This window comes from Sycon ciliatum, chromosome 8 (genome assembly GCF_964019385.1).
Source record: "Sycon ciliatum chromosome 8, ocSycCili1.1, whole genome shotgun sequence".
NCBI classification, from domain to species: Eukaryota; Metazoa; Porifera; class Calcarea; order Leucosolenida; family Sycettidae; genus Sycon; species Sycon ciliatum.
In genome coordinates this window covers 23,607,123-23,628,643 of record NC_088650.1, presented here as the reverse complement: position 1 = coordinate 23,628,643, position 21,521 = coordinate 23,607,123, and the positions used below count along the sequence as shown (strand labels likewise).

The 21,521-nt window shown below is 49.4% G+C and overlaps 2 protein-coding genes across 2 annotated transcripts; one reads left to right on the top strand and one right to left on the bottom strand.

Annotated features, from left to right (window-relative positions):
• The first annotated feature begins 11,564 nt into the window (after positions 1-11,564).
• LOC135823641 (uncharacterized) lies at positions 11,565-15,461 on the top strand. Its single transcript, XM_065336488.1, has 3 exons — positions 11,565-12,564; positions 12,802-15,005; positions 15,183-15,461. The coding sequence occupies exons 1-3, from the start codon at positions 11,565-11,567 to the stop codon at positions 15,459-15,461; spliced, it is 3,483 nt and encodes a 1,160-aa protein (XP_065192560.1).
• Positions 15,462-16,365: 904 nt separating this feature from the next.
• Positions 16,366-20,609, bottom strand: LOC135822406 (uncharacterized). The gene is made up of 2 exons (XM_065335167.1): positions 19,310-20,609; positions 16,366-19,076 (listed from the first exon to the last, which is right to left on the bottom strand). The coding sequence occupies exons 1-2, from the start codon at positions 20,532-20,534 to the stop codon at positions 16,651-16,653; spliced, it is 3,651 nt and encodes a 1,216-aa protein (XP_065191239.1). The 5' UTR covers positions 20,535-20,609; the 3' UTR covers positions 16,366-16,650.
• Between the last annotated feature and the right edge of the window lie 912 nt (positions 20,610-21,521).

Genomic DNA, 21,521 nt, shown 5'->3' with positions numbered 1-21,521 from the left:
ACGCTTACCATCTCGACCAGGGAATAACTCGATGATCCGTCCCAAACGCCAGAACTGTTTGCGCTTGGTATCATCGAGAACAAAGACAACATCACCCACAGCTAAAGGGCGCGACATGGTCTGTTGGTGTTTGTTCAGCTGACTTAGGTACTCCACCTCCCAACGATTCTTGACATGCTCCAGTGTCCGACTGAGGTAACGCAATCTCGATGACATCTGCGCAGCGTCCAGGGTACCTGCTGGCTTCTCTGACGACATCCAGATGTCACCCATCATCATTGCAGGGGTTACTGGTGGCTCATCCAGGCTATCAGACACATAAGTTAGCGGACGACTATTCACCACTGCTTCAACCTCATACAAGAGGGTCTCAAGCTCCTGGACCTTCAGAAACGCTGTTCCCATTACCTTTTTCAAGGCACTCTTCACTGTACCAACCATTCGCTCATAGAAGCCTCCATGCCATGGTGCAGCTGGAGGATTGAACATCCATGGCACACTCAGTTTGTCAGATGCCGCCTTGAACGTTGTAGCGTTGTCAGACCTGATCCGAGACGGCAAACTACGTCTCGCGACAAACTTCCGAAATGCCATCAAAAATGACTCGGTACTTAAACTATCGACCACCTCCAAGTGAACTGCCCTGGTGGTGGCACACACAAACAATGCTATCCATACCTTCGGAGATGACTCACCACGGCGCACGTACAACGGACCAGCATAGTCGATGCCGGTAGTTGCGAACGGCCTCTCGTGAACAACTCGGTCTTCTGGCAGCGGCGGGCAGACTTCTGAGGCAGCCTTAGCCTTGTAGCGGCGGCATGTAACACATCGCTGAGTAATGTTGCGTAGCGCTCGTCGACCACCGATAATCCAGAATTTCTGACGGATAAACGACAAGACTCCTTCTACACCTTGGTGCATCCTTTCAACATGCATTTTCTCCAACAGCAAATCGGTCAGATGATGTTTGCCTAACAGGACTGGGTGCTTGGCTCCATACGCCAACTCGCTGTGCTGAAGTCGTCCCCCGGCTCTGAGCACTCCATGCTCATCCAGAAACGGTGCAAGCTGATACACCTTCGACCCGGGCTTCACTGGTTGACCTTGCTTGATCAGCTCAAGATCCTCAGCGAAACATGCGGCTTGAACGATGCGGTACAATACGTTGTCTGCTGCAAAATAGAGTTCAGCACGAGGCTCAGTGTGCTTCCACTGCAACATCCGAGTCACCATGCCCTGTGCCCTCGACCATTTACTGAAACGGAGCCACCATTCCTTATCAGATTCTCGACTACAGGTGGTGGCTGACACTCGTACTTCTACACTGGACTCATCTGTAGCTGCGGTTGAGGATGCGGTGGGCCAGCCATTGGGCTCCGTGATCCAGGTTGGTCCGCCCCTCCAGAACGGACTACGGATCTGCTGTGCACTACTCCCACGCGACGGTAAATCTGCTGGGTTGTGAAGGCCCGGGCAATGGTTCCACACAATGCCGACCTTCTTCGATATCTCTTGGACTTGACTGACGCGGTTAGCCACAAATGTTTTCCATTTGTACGATGGATTACTGATCCAATGAACGGTAGTGAGACTGTCAGTCCAGCCATAGACTTGCGTGACGGTAACACGCAGCTCCTTCACCACAAACTCAGCGTAGCGAGCCGCTAAACATACTGCTTGTAACTCAAGGCGGGCTAACGTGGGCGGAGACACAGGTGACACTTTGGCCTTGGCAAATACCAAGTGCGACTGTCCATTGACGACTGCATACAAACAACATCCAAACGCTTTCTCACTGGCATCGGCGAAGGCATGAAGCGCAATCGGCGTGTCAAGATTGCAGCAAATCCAACGTGGTATGTCAATGCTCACCACTTCGGCCAACTCTCCCCACCATTGCGCACATGCGGCTGCGATGCCATCAGGCAACATATCATCCCAGTCGCCTCCGACTTTCCAGGCTTGCTGTAGCAGTATCTTTCCCGGCACAACTGCCGGTGCTGCTAGACCTAGCGGATCAAACACTGATGCAACACACTTGAGGAGGGATCGCCGGGTCCAAACAGACGGCCTATTGGACTCGCCTAGCGCTGCTATGCTGAGCAAGTCATCACTGGTTTTCCATTTCAGACCGAGGACTTTATCTCCGGCCTCTGGATCGCACGGGATTTCGTTGCCTCGCCACTTGCGTAACTCCATGCCAGCATCCGTAAGCACACGCACGCTGAACTCTTGCATCTCCTTGGCTTCCGAGGCATTTGAGACACTAGAGACCAAATCGTCAACGTAGAAACTCGTGAGCAAGAGATCAATACGATCTCGCTCTTTGGGTGCAGACAACGCCCGTAGCTCCTTCAAGTGATGCTGAATCACCGCAGTAAGCATGTATGGCGAGCAGTTTACGCCAAATGGCAGTTTCGTTAGCCTCCAGGTTAACAGTTCATCGCTGTCGCTTCGACCGGGCCACAAGAAACGCAGGTACGGACGGTCTTCGGGATTAACCGCGACCATGAAGAAAGCCTTGCGGATGTCCGCTTGCAGCGCGCTCTTATATTCACGGAACCGTAATAGCATACCTGCGAGACTCGGCAATAGCGACGGTCCAGGGTCAACCATGTCGTTCAACGACTTGCCATCTGGCGCCGTCGCCGAGGCATTGAACACCACTCTTAACTTCGTGGTTGCAGCGTGCTCGCGGAACACACCATGATGCGGTACATAGTACCCGGCATCGCTCTCACATGGCTCCAGCTCAATTGCTCCAAGCTCGCGGTACTCCCTGATCAGCACATCATCATAGAGCGCACGCTTCCCATTCCTCTTCAGCTTTTCAAGAAGCCGCGTTGCGATGACTCTAGCTTGGGCAAAGTTATCCGTTGGCCGACGCTCATTTCGCCACAAGAGACCCACTTGGTACCCGCTGCCCTGGCGACATAACGGGAAAGATGGCAGGTGCTGATGTTGTTCTGGAGGTTCATCCAACTGCCATAGTTTGTCGATGTGGGCTGTGACACATGACACGGTCACCGGCTGACTGTTTCGACTTGGTGCAGACGCTGGACCAGATAATACATTACCTATCTCTGTGTTCCACACCGTCTCACCATTAACTTCCTTCTTGCTGTGCAGTACCGCGTTGATATAGTCTGCACCAATCAGCATATGTATTTCGTCTGATGTCCCTTGTTGAGGCTTGTCACTCAGCTCTACTCCCCAACTGTGCCACTGCGCAATGGTCTGCGGACTTGCGCACTTCAGGTCCAGCTCAAGCGTTGGTTTCACGAACGCGCGTACCCGAATGCTAGCGGAGCTACCCTGGATCGTGATGGCGTACTTATCCATGCGCTGTTGGGTTGGTTCCGCGCCGAACGGCTTCACCTCTACATTTTCAACCCCAACGTGTTCTGCATCGATTGCTGACACCAACGCTGCAGTCACGAATGACGCCTCAGCACCCGAGTCCAGGAACACGCGAACCTTCGCGTTTCGAGTTCTTCCCTCAACTCGTGCCACTCCGGTCATCAGCCGCACACTTGGCGAGTGTAGACAGCACGACCCAACATTCTTCTCCGTAACTATCTCAGTCGGTTTCTCCCGGCTGTAACCTGCTCTATCCAACACATCATGTATTAGCAGGTGGTGTTTCCTCTGGCATTTCGTGCATCTCGAGCCTGACCGACATTCTCTGGCCATATGGCCATACTTAAGGCAGTTCCAGCAGAGTCTCTCTCGCTGCAGAAAACCCTTTCTCCCTTCCTGTGGCAGCGACTTTAGCTGCTTCTCTGCATCTGCGACCGATATCGCCATGCACTGTGCCGACGCCGTGGGCCTTGGCACGGATCGTTCTACTGGCTTCCTGGCAGTATCACCCTGTCGTCCGTGCGCGACCTGGTAAGACGCGCCGTGCTCCTGTACCTGGCGCAGTGACATCCCGTAGCACTGCCGTTCGACCAGGTACGTCTTCATCTCAGGTCCGCATTGCTCCAAGATTACCTGCTTTGCCATTGCTTGCAGCACCGGGGACATTTTCCCTATATCGGCGCTATACTTGGTGTCCACCTCGCCATCTTCTGTCATAGCGAGTGTGGCCCACACCTCTACCTCTCGGCAAACACGGACAACGTATTGATGAAACGACTCATCTGACCGCTGCTTGCCTGTCAGCAATGTCTTCCACGCTTTATCCGGAGTCTTTCCGAGCGAGGCAAGCAACTCTCGTTTTGCTTCCTCGTAATTATTGCATCCAATACATATCCTCTCCGCTTTGCTACCCGCTAGCGCAATGCGCAGTCGCAGCAGCCATTCGCTTTCTTCGAACTCGTTCTTGGAACAGATGTCCTCGAACAGGTCAAGATAACGCTCCAATGGCTGCGTTCCATCATATGAGGGGATTTTCATCACCGGTTGACGCCCACCGCTGTGACTGGGAGACTCCTCTGTACCTCCCATCGTGGCTTTACCCTCACCCTCCTGCGCATTGGCGATGCGCTCGTTAATCTCCTTTAGTGTTTTGGCAAACTCGGTGCGGAGCGCCTCCTCTCGCCGTCTGGCACTGCGCTCCTCACGCTCCGCGTGCTGTTGGAGCCTCTGCTCCACATGTACCTTCAACAACTCGACTTCTAATCCTAACCGCTCTCCATTGTCGATAAAGCTGGCTTCCAAATTGTTCCATAGTTCCTCCGCCATGCTCGCTCCTATCCTGGCGTGGTCGCCAAATGTTGTGAACCCTGCAAGATTCTCTAAATTGTCAGGATCGTACGACCACACGGCACGAGGACAACTCTTTTCCTTTACACAGTATATTTCACTTCATCTGATAATTAACAATGAACACTAATAACACCAGCTATTTATAGCATGCAAAACAGCGTACATGCAAAACATAAGCATATAAAACTGGACATAACAGCGTATACAGCAAAAACACACACAGCGCATATAGCGTATGCCATGCAGCAACATCAGCGGTACGGCGGAGTCGAAAGACAACATTGCGACGAATACAACGCCATAAGCGCGAAGGCCTTTCCCAATTGAGAACTGGTGGTTTGCAACAATTCCTATGCTTTTTTTTGTCTAGGTCATCAAGGCAAAAAAGCATAGCGTAGGGCCCTGAGCTTCCAAGCTCTCTCGTTTGGTATTTGTGTGTTTGTTTGTTTGTTTGTGTCACGCCTGGCGCTATCTGTATCTGGCGGCAAAAAAGCATAGGATGTTATAAATTTTTCAATTCTCCTATTTTTTCAGGCATATCCTGGGATTCGAACCCGCACTATCGCCCTACATGCATTCCCCCATACACTTCGCATTCATACCCATTCTTCCAAGTTGCTTCACGTTATTATCTTGCGTTTGAAAGCCCTATTTGAATATTGCGGGCAGCTGTATGTGGCCAGCTGTGTTTGATGGTACGGTACGGTACGGGAGACGGTGTCGTATTACCCCGTCAGTCCAGCATCATCACCCAACCTCTTGTCGACAAGATCCTCAGACAGGAGTCCAACAACGGCGGAGTTCGAGTGGCTATGCAGCTCTTGAAGTCAGAAGTCCGAAAGGAGTCAACGCAACTGGCCAATGAGCAGATGGCTGCACTGCTTCAGCAACTGGACCCAGACATCCAGTATGCCGTGAACCTCGCGTCAGAGAAGGGTGCCTCAAGCTGGCTAACATCCAAGCCACTTGCAGTTTTCGGCTTCAAGTTGCACAAGGGGGCGTTTCGAGACTCCTTATGCCTCCGATATGGATGGACGCCGGATCATCTCCCGACAACGTGTGCATGTGGAAAGTCGTTCACGACCACCCATGCCCTGTCCTGCTCGCTGGGCGGCTATCCCTCTCTCCGCCACAACGAGATTCGGGACATCACGGCCCACCTTCTCCGGGAAGTTGCCCATGATGTAGCCGTCGAACCCCATCTCCAGCCTCTCTCGGGGGAACACTTCCCCTTGAGATCTACCATCACCGACGACAACGCGCGCCTTGATATCGCAGTCAGTGGATTGTATGGTGGACGGTTTGAGAGGACATTCCTTGATGTCCGGGTTTTCAACCCATTTGCCCCCTCAAACCAGAAGTCATCAATCCCGGCAGTGTACCGCAAGCACGAAAAGGAAAAGAGAAGAAGTTATGAGAGAAGAGTCGTTGAGGTAGAGCATGGATCATTCATCCCGGTCGTGCTCAGCACTACAGGTGGTCATGGCAAGGCAGCTGGCAATCTCTACGCTCGGATTGCATCCATGTTGGCCGATAAGAGGTCCGAGCCTTTCTCTATCGTCATGGCATACATCCGCACTCAACTGTCTTTTGCACTGGTCAATGCCGCAGTCACAGCCCTGAGAGGTCATCGGCACAAAGCGTCAAGAATCAACGGCTGCCCTTCGATCACGTTAGCAGTGGCAGAATGCAGCATGTAATGGTCAATCCTTGACTTAATTTGGTAATCGTTTTAGTACCTCGAACCCAGTGCTGAGTTTGATACGGTTTCTGGTATCTTGGCCGTAGACTACTACGCATACTGCTTCTAGCGGTTTCTTTGGATTTTACTGATTGATTACTAGTATACTGTATTTATTTATCATGTGTCGTATTACCCTCGATCGTACCTATCCCGTACCTATCCCCTACCGTACTGTGCCATCAAAGACGGCTGGCCACAATGCATATTCAAATAGGGCTTTCAAATGCAAGATCACAATGTGAAACAACTTGGAAGAATGGGTATGAATGCGAAGTGTATGGGGGAATGCATGAAGGGCGATAGTGCGGGTTCGAATCCCAGGATATGCCTGAAAAGAAAATAGGAGAATTGAAAATTTTATAACATCCTATGCTTTTTTGCCATCAGATCACAATGTGAAACAACTTGGAAGAATTAGTATGTATGCGAAGTGTATCGGGGGATGCATGCAGGGTGCGCGATAGTGCGGGTTCGAATCCCAGGTAATGTCTTAAAAAAAAAGAGGAGAAAAAATGAATTTATAACATCCCTAGCCCTATGCTTTTTTTGTCTAGGTCATCAAGGCAAAAAAGCATAGCGTAGGGCCCTGAGCTTCCAAGCTCTCTCGTTTGGTGTTCGTTTGTTTGTTTGTGTCACGCCTGGCGCTATCCCGTATCTGTCCCGTACTGTACCAGCAAAGATAGCTGGCCACAATATTTTTGTTTGTTTGGCGCTATCCCGTACCTGTCCCGTACCATCAAGAGAATGAGTATTATTCCCGTAGCTATGCAGAAGATGTTACTTCAGTAACGTCTGGCGCTAGCCAGGGTCCACACAGCTTTAATTTGGTGTTTGTTTGTTTGTTTGTTTGTTTGTTTGTTTGTTTGTTTGTTTGTTTGTTTGTGTCACACTTGGCGCTATCCCGTATCTGTCCCGTACCGTACCGTACCAGCACAGAAAGCTGGCCACAATATTATTTGTTTGTTTGTGCCATCAGCATGCCCGGCGCTATCCCATACCTGTCCCGTACCATCAAGAGTACGGTACCATCAAGAGAATGAGTATACGAAGTGTATGGGGGAATGCATTCAGGCCGATAGTGCAGTAGCATCTTGTGTGGATTTGTGTGCGAGGCCGAGATCCCACTGGCAGGCTGGCTGGGCCGCCTGTCGACCAGCCCGGGATTCGCATGTAGGCCGATAGCATAATAATAATTATAACGTATAGATGTATAGCAGGGATTCGTACTATGTAAACGACTCCCTGCTGTATAGGGAGATTTTCTGGAAAGAAATACGAAGTAGGGAGACGAGGAAATGCTATTAGAATGGACTTTAGTTGCCGAATAAAAGACAGGATGCGTCAGCAAAAACATACTTTGTAAGAGAGATCCCGTCATCTCCAAAATAATCCTGAACGGGCGAGTCAGCGCCGGTCACGGAAAACGTCGGAAGAGAGATCCCGTCGACTCCAGAACGTCCGTGATCGGCAGAGTCAGCGCCGGTCACTAGGGGTGTGCGGATAATGCTCGAAAAGGTGGCAGATTCTGCTCGAAAAGCAGTGAAATTGGCAGAACCATACAAACCTTATGGCGGGCAATTCCTCGAATTCTGCTCCATTTCTTTATCCACATACCAAACATGCATGAAACTTACACGAAAAAGTACCGAATTCTGCCAATTTTTCTGCCGGAATTATCCGCATATGCCTACCGGTCACAGGAAACGTCAGGACAGATAATAACTTCGACTCCAGAACGCTAGCCAGGGCCATCACAGCTTTGACACGTTACATGCATGATAAGCAAGCAAAAAAGCATAGCGTAGGGCCCTGAGCTTCCAAGCTCTCTCGTATGCGAAGTGTATCGGGGGAATGCATTCAGTGCAGTAACATTTTGTGTGAATTTGTGTGCGAGGCCGAGATCCCACTAGCAGGCTAGCTGGGCCGCCTGTCGACCAGCCCGGGAATCACATGTAGGCCAATAGCATAATAATTATAAGGTATAACTCCCTGCTATACATCTACATGACTGTATATTATACAGTCATGTAGATGTATAGCAGGGAGTCATAATATGTAAACGACTCCCTGCTGTATGGGGAGATTTTCTGGAAAAAAATACGAAGTAGGGAGACGAGTAAATGCAATCAGAATGGATGTTAGTTGCCGTCACTATAATAATAAGAAGAAGAAGAACGCCCGTGATCGGCAGAGTCAGCGCCGGTCCCAGGAAACGTCAGGACAGACATCCCGTCGACTCCAGAACGCCCGTGATCGGCAGAGTCAGCGCCGGTCCCATAGCTATGCAGAAGACGTTACTTAAGTATCTCATTGAAACGTTTTTGCAATACAATGATGTAGCTGATCAAAGGAAAAAGCATTTCCATCAGTTCTAACAACATGCACGATGAGCTAGGCAACAAAGCATAGCGCAGGGCCCTGAGCTTCCAAGCTCTCTCGTTTGCGGTAAATATGCGGTGAATAATATTGTGCGGCAATTTTCTGTGAGTATGTAGTGAAATCAATCAGTTACAAGTCTCTGGTGTAAGCACTCATCATATTTGAGTAAAAAGCCGCCACGGTGAGACGTTGCTGACCGAACAGTGCACTGTGTGTACGTGTTGTGCAACAAAAAAAGTTCAAAAATCGCGGAAAACGCGGTCTTTTAAAAATCGCAAAAAACGCGGCCGCGGAATCGCAATTTTCCCCGGGGACAGTACATGCATATGTACAATGTATATCCGCTAGCAACCAATTGAAACGGAAACACTCCGTTTTGATGTTCAATTGCATGATTTATGTTTGAAATTCTCTGCTGCTTATTCGCAGTCTGCATGGTATTGTACTTGCTCTTTACTTACATGTAGAGCATCGCTGGCTACTAGCGAGGGTCCCTTGTTCGAGTCCTGGTGGTGACAGTCAATGTTTTCTTCAGACTTTTCCCGTTTGTGTCTTTCCCTCAAACCAGTGAATATTATTATTATTATCTCTCCTTTATTCACTTCTTTCGAAGGCGATAAGCCAGACCCACCGGGAAATATTTCCATGGGTGGGACAGCAAAAAGAAAGTGAAAAAACAAACAAAAATAAATAAATAAATAAAACCTAAAAACCAAAGGGACAAGAAATAGTTGAAGGAAGAGGAAGAAAGGAAAGAAACTCAATCCGAACTCCAACATCAAAACAATAATAAAGAATTTGCAGCGACAGGAGTAGTAGTGACCGAGCCGGTCCTGGGCCAAGGTTGAACCCACTTGACCTTATGAATGGGTACTTGAACTTTGCGGTTATTAATTAAGTGGCCACTTGAACTTTTAATTGGATAAGTGGTAATGAAGTGGCCACTTGAGATCTGAAGTGGTTTTGAAGTGGGCCAGGTGTCATATTTAATTGGATTAATGATTAAGTGGTATTTGAAGTGTCTCTCGACGTCATAAGTGCTTTTAAAGTGGTGGGTGTGGTTGTTGACAAGAGTCACTGTCTGGGAATGTGTTCTGGAACCTTCTAGGTATTCCCAGGCTAATTAGAACTAGCTCTACGGTATGATGTCATAGGGGGGTATTTTAGGAGGTGTGACTCATTTATAAATTGATATCGACAGACATGTAAGTTGATAGGGTTGAAAGCACTTTTAGCGGGGGTATTTGTATTACAAAGAAACATCTCGAACATCGATGCAAAAAGAACCTGTCAATAGCATGCGATATTTGTATTACAAAGAAACATCTCGAACATCGATGCAAAAAGAACCTGTCAATAGCATGCACTCTGTACTGCATTCTACCAACACTCATTGCACACTCCACACAGTATATAAACCGCAGCTCACACCCGCAACTGTATCACAGGTTGGTGAAACAGTGCTACCGCTACTCCTTTGAAACATGAAGCGGATGCATAGTTCAAGCGGCGGTGGCGGTGGTGATAGTGATGTGGGAGTTGGTGAGGATGACAGCTCTTCACCCCCAAAATTGAGAAAAGAATCCGCACTTACTTTGACTCGTACAGCTCCTCGTGGATTCTTGAGAGAGTATAGAGCCAGTTTCCTAGACGAGCAGAAGGACGTTCTTGGCGTTCTCAACGATCTATCGCCAGATCTGTATGAAACAACTAGCAGCACCCCCGCCAGCGTTGCCTGGCCGAATGTGCATGCGGGTGAAGCAAGTACATGAACAGCACACGTGCTCAGCACGTGGTGGTGGCCAGACCGCTGAAGTCCTGGTGAGGGAGGTTCTTCATCGTTGGAAGGAGAAGGAGGGACGTCTGTTACGCCTTCGGGAGGCTGGTCAGGGTTGTCCATCACCTGGTGGCGGATGAAGCGGCTCAAAAAATTCAAAAACTTACGAACAAAAGTGCGATGCGCTCTTCACTGCAGATCAGATGCAGAGTGCAGTCAGTGCAGATCTTTTGTATCCTTTTGTTGGAGATGTTTCTATTTGCAGAGAACGGTTCACGTGGTCCGCAGCGCTTGTGCGGCTGCTAGTGCTACCTATGGCCTAGGCTAGGTGGCTACATGATTCCCACGCTTCGCGTGCTCAGTGCTTCTGCGCGCGGCTGCTACTGCTACTCGTACTGATCGTGTCTGCTATAGTATAAGTATAAGCGCTACCACCGTAGAAATAAAAAATCCGAAGGAAATACGACAATTTTACTGCGTCTGTAGCTTGTGTTGTAGCGCACCTATGTTCTGAATTCCTGCTGGGTGGGTCAAGCCAGACTCTCTTCCCTGTTCCATCGCCTCTGAGATTTACAGATGAGAAATTGCACACCTGTCAAATCGTTTCTGATTCGAGCACGTGCACCCGGGTCTACGTACCTACACTGTTGGCACGCTTCGCGTGCTCAGCACGTGGCGGTGGCTACACGATTCGAACGCTTCGCGTGCTCAGTGCTAGTGCTGTGGCTGCTTCCGCTAGCTACACGATTCGCACGCTTCGCGTGCTCAGTGCTTCTGCGGCCGCTAGCTACACTGTGCTACACTGTTCGCACGCTTCGCGTGCTCAGGGCAGCGCTGCTCCGCAGCGCTTCAGCGTGACACAAAAACACACGTCACAGGTGCCTCTTCTTTATAAGGAGCGTGACACACACACAGACACACGTCACAGGTGCCTCTATTTTATAAGTAAAGATGGTGCACGAGCTAGGCATCCAGCAGTTCAAAGCTGTACTGGTTCTTTGTGTCACTGTTGAGAAGCCCAATGCCGCAGGTGCAATCGTCTACGCCTCTCCATTTTTCCGAAGCCGGCCTATGACTGTGTTGAACGTGAGCAACATTCCAGGTCTACTAACCGCCGCCTTCGACGGGATCACTGCAAAGGTGGACGCTTGGGTGCAAGGTGGTTCAGGCTGGGCTGTGAGTAATGTGAAAACTGCACATCTTGATATTTGCAAGTATCGTCCAATGCGCATGTCGTCGTACCTTCCTCTACCTAAAAAGTTAGCTTCGTCAAAGGCCATCATCAATGTGAAGAATGACGACGAGCAGTGTCTGAAGTGGGCTCTTCTGTCTGCCCTGCATCCAGCTGTGCAACATGCAGAACGTGTGAGCAAGTATGCGCAGTATGCGCAGAGTCTCAACTTTGACGGTGTAGAGTTCCCTGCAACCATAGATGATGTGTACAGGGTGGAGAAGGCCAACTCGCTGAACATCAACGTGTTTGCATTTGAAGAAAACTACATCATTCCCATAAAGTTATCAGGTAGTGACAATGCAATAAATCTCCTGATCCTGCAAGATGATCTCCTTAGCCATTACTGCTGGATAAAGGACTTTAGCGCTCTATGTGCCAGCCAGACAAAGTCCCAACACAAGAGGTTCTTCTGCATGCGATGCCTCTCCGCACATCGCAGCGATACCACTCTGAAGAAGCATCAACTATACTGCAGCGATGTGAAGGCAGCGACAGTCCAGATGCCAAAAGCAGGCGAGCAGCTCAAGTTCACGGAGATACAGAGGAAGATGAAAATGCCGTATGTGATCTATGCCGATACTGAGTGTCTGCTGAAAGCAACGTCTCCAGAGCGCCATGGGAAGCAAACTGTTCGTGAAGCTGAACACGTACCATGTGCAGTATCGTATGTCGTCGTACGCTCTGATGGTGTACTGAAGAACACTTTCACGTTCAGAGGTGAGTCCTTCAGCATAACTAATTAAATGTACTGCTCAATGTGTGTGTGTGTGTGTGTGTGTGTGTGTGTGTGTGTGTGTGTGTGTAAATGTGAAATATCAGCGTTAATCGTATACCCAGTCGTTAAATCTTTATTCTCACAATATCCAGTGGTCAATAAGAGAGATAATATTTTATGAAAAAAAGGAGGAAAGAGTGATGAATAATTTGTTGTTGTTTCTACTTTTGTATATGTAGGAGATGATCCGATTGAAAAGCTTTTCGAAGAGCTCTCCAAGGAGGAAGAGCGCATAGAGGAAGACCTGAAGAACATACGTCCTATCATCATCACGGATGATGAAGAGGTGCAGTTCCGCAATGCCACAGAGTGCTGGATCTGTGGCAAGAAACTGAAGGGTGCTGATCGAGTGCGCGACCACGACCACCTCACCGGACTGTACAGAGGAGCTGCACACAACGCCTGCAATTTGAAGTTCCGCATCGTGCCAGAGCACCATCCCATCCCCGTTGTATTTCACAACCTGAAAGGGTATGATGGACATCTCCTGATATCCAGCATCGGCCTCACGTCCATGAACACTGAGGAGTACATTGACAGACAAGGACGGCGTCGACGCAAGGTGAAGGGGCGCGTTACTGTCATACCCAACAATATGGAGCGGTATGTGTCATTCTCGTGGGGGAGATTCCGATTTATTGACAGTCTTTCCTTTCTGAACGCATCGCTGGACAAGCTAGTGAGCAACACGCCTCGCGACTCGTTCTTTCATCTCAAGTCCCTGGCTTCGTCGTACAGCAACAACGCCCCGGGCAGCAGCAGCAGCAGCAGCAGCAGCAGCACCAGCAGCACCAGCAGCAGCAGCAGTGCACCGGGCTCGTCTAGCAATAACCTGCTGGATCTCCTGCATCGCAAAGGTGTCTATCCCTACGAATACATGAACAGCAGCGCTAGGTTTTCCGAGACTGGTCTTCCTGCAAAGGAAGACTTTTACTCACGCCTCTCAGAGTGCCACATCAGCGATGAGGACTACTGCCATGCCCAGCGTGTGTGGACTGCATTCGGCTGCAGCGACATGGGCGACTACCATGATCTCTACCTGAAGACCGATGTGCACCTTCTTGCAGATGTGTTTGAGAAATTTAGATGCACTGCAATGGTCACGTACGATTTGGACCCGACACACTACTACACCCTGCCTGGATTCGCGTGGGACGCCCTTCTGAAACATACAGGAATTTCGCTCACTCTGCTGGACGACGTGGACATGCATCTGTTCGTCGAGCGCGGTCTTCGTGGCGGTGTTACAATGGCGTCACACCGCCACGCCAGGGCGAACAACAAGTACATGAGCTCACACGACCCTGAGCAGGCGTCAACATATCTTCAATACCTCGACGCGAACAACCTGTACGGCTGGGCCATGTCGCAGCACTTGCCGACATCAAAATTCCAGTGGTGTGTCCCCAGTGACGAACTCCTGCAGAAGATCCTCACGCAGCCAGATGACGCAGACACTGGGTACATGGTGGAGTGTGATCTGTCAGTGCCCACAGAGTTCCACGATCGCCTGAACGACTACCCACCCGCACCGGAGCGTGTAACCATCACCGAGAGTATGATGTCGCCATACCAGCGCGACTTGATTGCAGCAGATCCTGTCTCCGGACTGAGTGCTCCGAAACTGGTCCCGAACCTCATGCCAAAGCAGCGCTACGTAGCACACTACCGTAACCTCAGGCTGTACAGTCGTCTAGGTCTGAGGATCGATGCTGTACACCGCGTGCTCAGTTTCCGCCAAGCTCCGTGGATGAAGCCCTACATCCAGCTGAACACGGAGCTTCGGAAGAAGGCGAAGAACGATTTCGAGAAGGACTTCTTTAAACTCATGAATAACGCTGTGTTTGGGAAGACAATGGAGAATGTGAGGAGAAGAATCTCAATTAGACTGCTGCGTGTGGAAGACGAGGAAGATACCATTCTCACAGCTGTGGCCAAGTCCACCTACGTCCGCCATGTCCTCTTCGACAACGGGCTTGTGGGCATCGAGAACAGGAAGCTTGCGGTCCACCTGAACAAGCCGGTGTACGTTGGCATGAGCATCCTGGAGCTGAGCAAGGAGCTGATGTACAGATTTTACTATGACGAGCTCCAGCCACGCTACGGAGACCGCATGAGCCTGCTGTACACAGACACGGACTCGCTGGTGCTGCTGTTCCGCACGGAGGACCTCTATGCGGACATGAAGAGTATGGCCGATCAGTACGACACCAGCAACTTTAGCCCCGACAGTCCTCTGTACAGCGAGAGTAATAAGAAGGTTGTAGGTAAATTTAAGGACGAGCTCGGAGGGAAGCTCATGACAGAGTTCGTGGCGCTCAGATCCAAAATGTACGCGTACGATGGCGAGGAGAGTGGTCAGCGTGCAAAGGGCGTCAAGAGAGCACACACACACACACACACAGGCCATCATCATCATCAACATACATGACTTTATTCAATAACATTTTTATAACCAGTCAATATTTTTATTATTATTATTTTTAATTTTATCATGCACTGTGTGGTCGGTATGCAGTTCTCGTAGGGAGACTGTTCTTGGAGCTGGGTACTATTGAAGGTACTGTGCGAGTACTTGCACGCCACTAACTGTGACTTCACTGACAATAGGTTGCACAAGGATCCCCTGATCCTGGACGTTGACAGTGATTCAATCACAAACGCCACCGCAGGTGGTGGGACTGGCGGTGTTGGGAGTGACAGCGGTGCAACTGCTGCTGCCCCAGGCACTGACAGTGGTGTCAGTGCTAGTGAGGATGACGATGATGTGTGGATGGAGCGTTTAAAGCCAGTGAAATGCACAGACCAAGACGTGTACGCTTCCCCCGCAGACGTGTGATAGTGCACGAGTTGGATGACATCATAGACATAATGGAGTGAAGATCTGGTGGACATGCAGGCGTTTGCAAAAAAAAAAAAAAAAAAAATGACAATGGCACTCGACATTTGCTGACCGTCATCGATCTTTTCGGTCCCTATGCATGGTGGGTTGTACCGCTCCAGAACAAGACGGGCGCACTTGTCAGAGATGCGTTTCGCAGCATCGTGACCAGCAGCAAGCGCTCACCTCGAAAGCTGTGGGTCGATGAGGGTAAAGAGTTCTACAACGCAACAGTCAAGCAGTGGCTTGCTGACAACGGTATTAGCATGTACAGCACTCATAACGACGGCAAGGGGCGGTGGTTGCAGAGCGATTCAACAGAATGCTCAAACACTTTACAGCAAAATCAACAAATGTCTACATCAAAGTGCTACCCAAAGTCCAAACTTGTACATGACTACAACACCAGCAAGCACCGTACCGCAGTATTGGTATGAAACCTGCCGAGGCGTCCGAGGAGCGTAATGCATCGTTTGTACAGGATCACCCCAGCAAAAGTCCAGATGCACGCACAGCGCGGCGACGCTATGCTGTGAACGATGAAGTGAGAATTGCTGTGAGCAAAGCTCATTTCGAAAAAGGGCTACACACCCAATTGGACTGAAGAGGTGTTCGTCGTGAATAGAGTTCTACCCACCCAACCACCCACCTACAACATTCGAGATCTCATGAACGAGCCTATTCAGGGCAGTTTCTACGAACATCAACTGCAGAAAACCAAGGAAAACCAAGTTCCGCGTGGAGAAAGTCCTGCGCAAACGCCCCGGACAGTCTCTGGTCAAGTGGAAAGGCTACCCGGACAAGTTCAACTCCTGGATTGACAACGGACAATTGAGCAAGCTCTAGCTGCCGACAAGAGCAATCTTATTCTTATTATCATCATCAACATCAACATCAAACATTGACATCATCGTAAACATCATCAACTGTGCGATTGCATTTCACGCAATTATGTTAAGCTATATTAAAAGTCTAGTTAAGTTATGGAGAAAACAAAATTATGTAGTATGTAGAAAAATAATAACATCAACATCATCATCATCATCATCATCATCAAGATCAAGATCAGTAACTCATTAGACAAATGGAATTGATATGGTACAGGGTGTGACTAATAATTGTGATTGTCAACCACAACCATCATTGTTCAGTCATCCAGCAGTGCGATGCGGTGGTGCCCATGTGCAAGTGTGCTGACACCGTCCGTTCGGATGTATCGTTTGCTGTCGAACGGCGACAAAGACGACTTGGTCATCGTCTCCGTGAAGATACGATGCGAATGGCTGCGCAGGGTGGTCATTGCGTGTGACATCCTTGTCCTGTCGACCAGACACTGACGGTAGTCCGCGATCGTGAATCTTCTCGTCACCGCTCTCTTGACGCCCTTTGCACGCTGACCACTCTCCTCGCCATCGTACGCGTACATTTTGGATCTGAGCGCCACGAACTCTGTCATGAGCTTCCCTCCGAGCTCGTCCTTAAATTTACCTACAACCTTCTTATTACTCTCGCTGTACAGAGGACTGTCGGGGCTAAAGTTGCTGGTGTCGTACTGATCGGCCATACTCTTCATGTCCGCATAGAGGTTCTCCGTGCGGAACAGCAGCACCAGCGAGTCCGTGTCTGTGTACAGCAGGCTCATGCGGTCTCCGTAGCGTGGCTGGAGCTCGTCATAGTAAAATCTGTACATCAGCTCCTTGCTCAGCTCCAGGATGCTCATGCCAACGTACACCGGCTTGTTCAGGTGGACCGCAAGCTTCCTGTTCTCGACGCCCACAAGCCCGTTGTCGAAGAGGACATGGCGGACGTAGGTGGACTTGGCCACAGCTGTGAGAATGGTATCTTCCTCGTCTTCCACACGCAGCAGTCTAATTGAGATTCTTCTCCTCACATTCTCCATTGTCTTCCCAAACACAGCGTTATTCATGAGTTTAAAGAAGTCCTTCTCGAAATCGTTCTTCGCCTTCTTCCGAAGCTCCGTGTTCAGCTGGATGTAGGGCTTCATCCACGGAGCTTGGCGGAAACTGAGCACGCGGTGTACAGCATCGATCCTCAGACCTAGACGACTGTACAGCCTGAGGTTACGGTAGTGTGCTACGTAGCGCTGCTTTGGCATGAGGTTCGGGACCAGTTTCGGAGCACTCAGTCCGGAGACAGGATCTGCTGCAATCAAGTCGCGCTGGTATGGCGACATCATACTCTCGGTGATGGTTACACGCTCCGGTGCGGGTGGGTAGTCGTTCAGGCGATCGTGGAACTCTGTGGGCACTGACAGATCACACTCCACCATGTACCCAGTGTCTGCGTCATCTGGCTGCGTGAGGATCTTCTGCAGGAGTTCGTCACTGGGGACACACCACTGGAATTTTGATGTCGGCAAGTGCTGCGACATGGCCCAGCCGTACAGGTTGTTCGCGTCGAGGTATTGAAGATATGTTGACGCCTGCTCAGGGTCGTGTGAGCTCATGTACTTGTTGTTCGCCCTGGCGTGGCGGTGTGACGCCATTGTAACACCGCCACGAAGACCGCGCTCGACGAACAGATGCATGTCCACGTCGTCCAGCAGAGTGAGCGAAATTCCTGTATGTTTCAGAAGGGCGTCCCACGCGAATCCAGGCAGGGTGTAGTAGTGTGTCGGGTCCAAATCGTACGTGACCATTGCAGTGCATCTAAATTTCTCAAACACATCTGCAAGAAGGTGCACATCGGTCTTCAGGTAGAGATCATGGTAGTCGCCCATGTCGCTGCAGCCGAATGCAGTCCACACACGCTGGGCATGGCAGTAGTCCTCATCGCTGATGTGGCACTCTGAGAGGCGTGAGTAAAAGTCTTCCTTTGCAGGAAGACCAGTCTCGGAAAACCTAGCGCTGCTGTTCATGTATTCGTAGGGATAGACACCTTTGCGATGCAGGAGATCCAGCAGGTTATTGCTAGACGAGCCCGGTGCACTGCTGCTGCTGCTGGTGCTGCTGGTGCTGCTGCTGCTGCTGCTGCTGCTGCCCGGGGCGTTGTTGCTGTACGACGAAGCCAGGGACTTGAGATGAAAGAACGAGTCGCGAGGCGTGTTGCTCACTAGCTTGTCCAGCGATGCGTTCAGAAAGGAAAGACTGTCAATAAATCGGAATCTCCCCCACGAGAATGACACATACCGCTCCATATTGTTGGGTATGACAGTAACGCGCCCCTTCACCTTGCGTCGACGCCGTCCTTGTCTGTCAATGTACTCCTCAGTGTTCATGGACGTGAGGCCGATGCTGGATATCAGGAGATGTCCATCATACCCTTTCAGGTTGTGAAATACAACGGGGATGGGATGGTGCTCTGGCACGATGCGGAACTTCAAATTGCAGGCGTTGTGTGCAGCTCCTCTGTACAGTCCGGTGAGGTGGTCGTGGTCGCGCACTCGATCAGCACCCTTCAGTTTCTTGCCACAGATCCAGCACTCTGTGGCATTGCGGAACTGCACCTCTTCATCATCCGTGATGATGATAGGACGTATGTTCTTCAGGTCTTCCTCTATGCGCTCTTCCTCCTTGGAGAGCTCTTCGAAAAGCTTTTCAATCGGATCATCTCCTACATATACAAAAGTAGAAACAACAACAAATTATTCATCACTCTTTCCTCCTTTTTTTCATAAAATATTATCTCTCTTATTGACCACTGGATATTGTGAGAATAAAGATTTAACGACTGGGTATACGATTAACGCTGATATTTCACATTTACACACACACACACACACACACACACACACACACACACACACATTGAGCAGTACATTTAATTAGTTATGCTGAAGGACTCACCTCTGAACGTGAAAGTGTTCTTCAGTACACCATCAGAGCGTACGACGACATACGATACTGCACATGGTACGTGTTCAGCTTCACGAACAGTTTGCTTCCCATGGCGCTCTGGAGACGTTGCTTTCAGCAGACACTCAGTATCGGCATAGATCACATACGGCATTTTCATCTTCCTCTGTATCTCCGTGAACTTGAGCTGCTCGCCTGCTTTTGGCATCTGGACTGTCGCTGCCTTCACATCGCTGCAGTATAGTTGATGCTTCTTCAGAGTGGTATCGCTGCGATGTGCGGAGAGGCATCGCATGCAGAAGAACCTCTTGTGTTGGGACTTTGTCTGGCTGGCACATAGAGCGCTAAAGTCCTTTATCCAGCAGTAATGGCTAAGGAGATCATCTTGCAGGATCAGGAGATTTATTGCATTGTCACTACCTGATAACTTTATGGGAATGATGTAGTTTTCTTCAAATGCAAACACGTTGATGTTCAGCGAGTTGGCCTTCTCCACCCTGTACACATCATCTATGGTTGCAGGGAACTCTACACCGTCAAAGTTGAGACTCTGCGCATACTGCGCATACTTGCTCACACGTTCTGCATGTTGCACAGCTGGATGCAGGGCAGACAGAAGAGCCCACTTCAGACACTGCTCGTCGTCATTCTTCACATTGATGATGGCCTTTGACGAAGCTAACTTTTTAGGTAGAGGAAGGTACGACGACATGCGCATTGGACGATACTTGCAAATATCAAGATGTGCAGTTTTCACATTACTCACAGCCCAGCCTGAACCACCTTGCACCCAAGCGTCCACCTTTGCAGTGATCCCGTCGAAGGCGGCGGTTAGTAGACCTGGAATGTTGCTCACGTTCAACACAGTCATAGGCCGGCTTCGGAAAAATGGAGAGGCGTAGACGATTGCACCTGCGGCATTGGGCTTCTCAACAGTGACACAAAGAACCAGTACAGCTTTGAACTGCTGGATGCCTAGCTCGTGCACCATTGTTTCATACAGATCTGGCGATAGATCGTTGAGAACGCCAAGAACGTCCTTCTGCTCGTCTAGGAAACTGGCTCTATACTCTCTCAAGAATCCACGAGGAGCTGTACGAGTCAAAGTAAGTGCGGATTCTTTTCTCAATTTTGGGGGTGAAGAGCTGTCATCCTCACCAACTCCCACATCACTATCACCACCGCCACCGCCGCTTGAACTATGCATCCGCTTCATGTTTCAAAGGAGTAGCGGTAGCACTGTTTCACCAACCTGTGATACAGTTGCGGGTGTGAGCTGCGGTTTATATACTGTGTGGAGTGAGCAATGAGTGTTGGTAGAATGCAGTACAGAGTGCATGCTATTGACAGGTTCTTTTTGCATCGATGTTCGAGATGTTTCTTTGTAATACAAATATCGCATGCTATTGACAGGTTCTTTTTGCATCGATGTTCGAGATGTTTCTTTGTAATACAAATACCCCCGCTAAAAGTGCTTTCAACCCTATCAACTTACATGTCTGTCGATATCAATTTATAAATGAGTCACACCTCCTAAAATACCCCCCTATGACATCATACCGTAGAGCTAGTTCTAATAATATTAGCCTGGGAATACCTAGAAGGTTCCAGAACACATTCCCAGACAGTGACTCTTGTCAACAACCACACCCACCACTTTAAAAGCACTTATGACGTCGAGAGACACTTCAAATACCACTTAATCATTAATCCAATTAAATATGACACCTGGCCCACTTCAAAACCACTTCAGATCTCAAGTGGCCACTTCATTACCACTTATCCAATTAAAAGTTCAAGTGGCCACTTAATTAATAACCGCAAAGTTCAAGTACCCATTCATAAGGTCAAGTGGGTTCAACCTTGGCCCAGGACCGGCTCGGTCACTACTACTGACAGGCAAAATACATCAACCAATGAAGGGAGTAACAAAGGAAATATCAGTCTTTATCAGTCGTTATCACTCTCTTATTATTGACCCCCACAGAAACTTGTGATCTCTAAGCGGTCAAATATGTATAGGATATTGACCAAGACGAGGCCTATATTTCCCATATAGACCGAAGTCGAGGTCAATATCCTATTTATCATGATTCCTTTGCCATAACCCCAAAATTTGAACCTTTAGTAGCTATTTTAACCTTTTTAGTATAGCATTTGTACTATACTATAGTGTACATAGGATGTTGCCAATTTTAGGTAC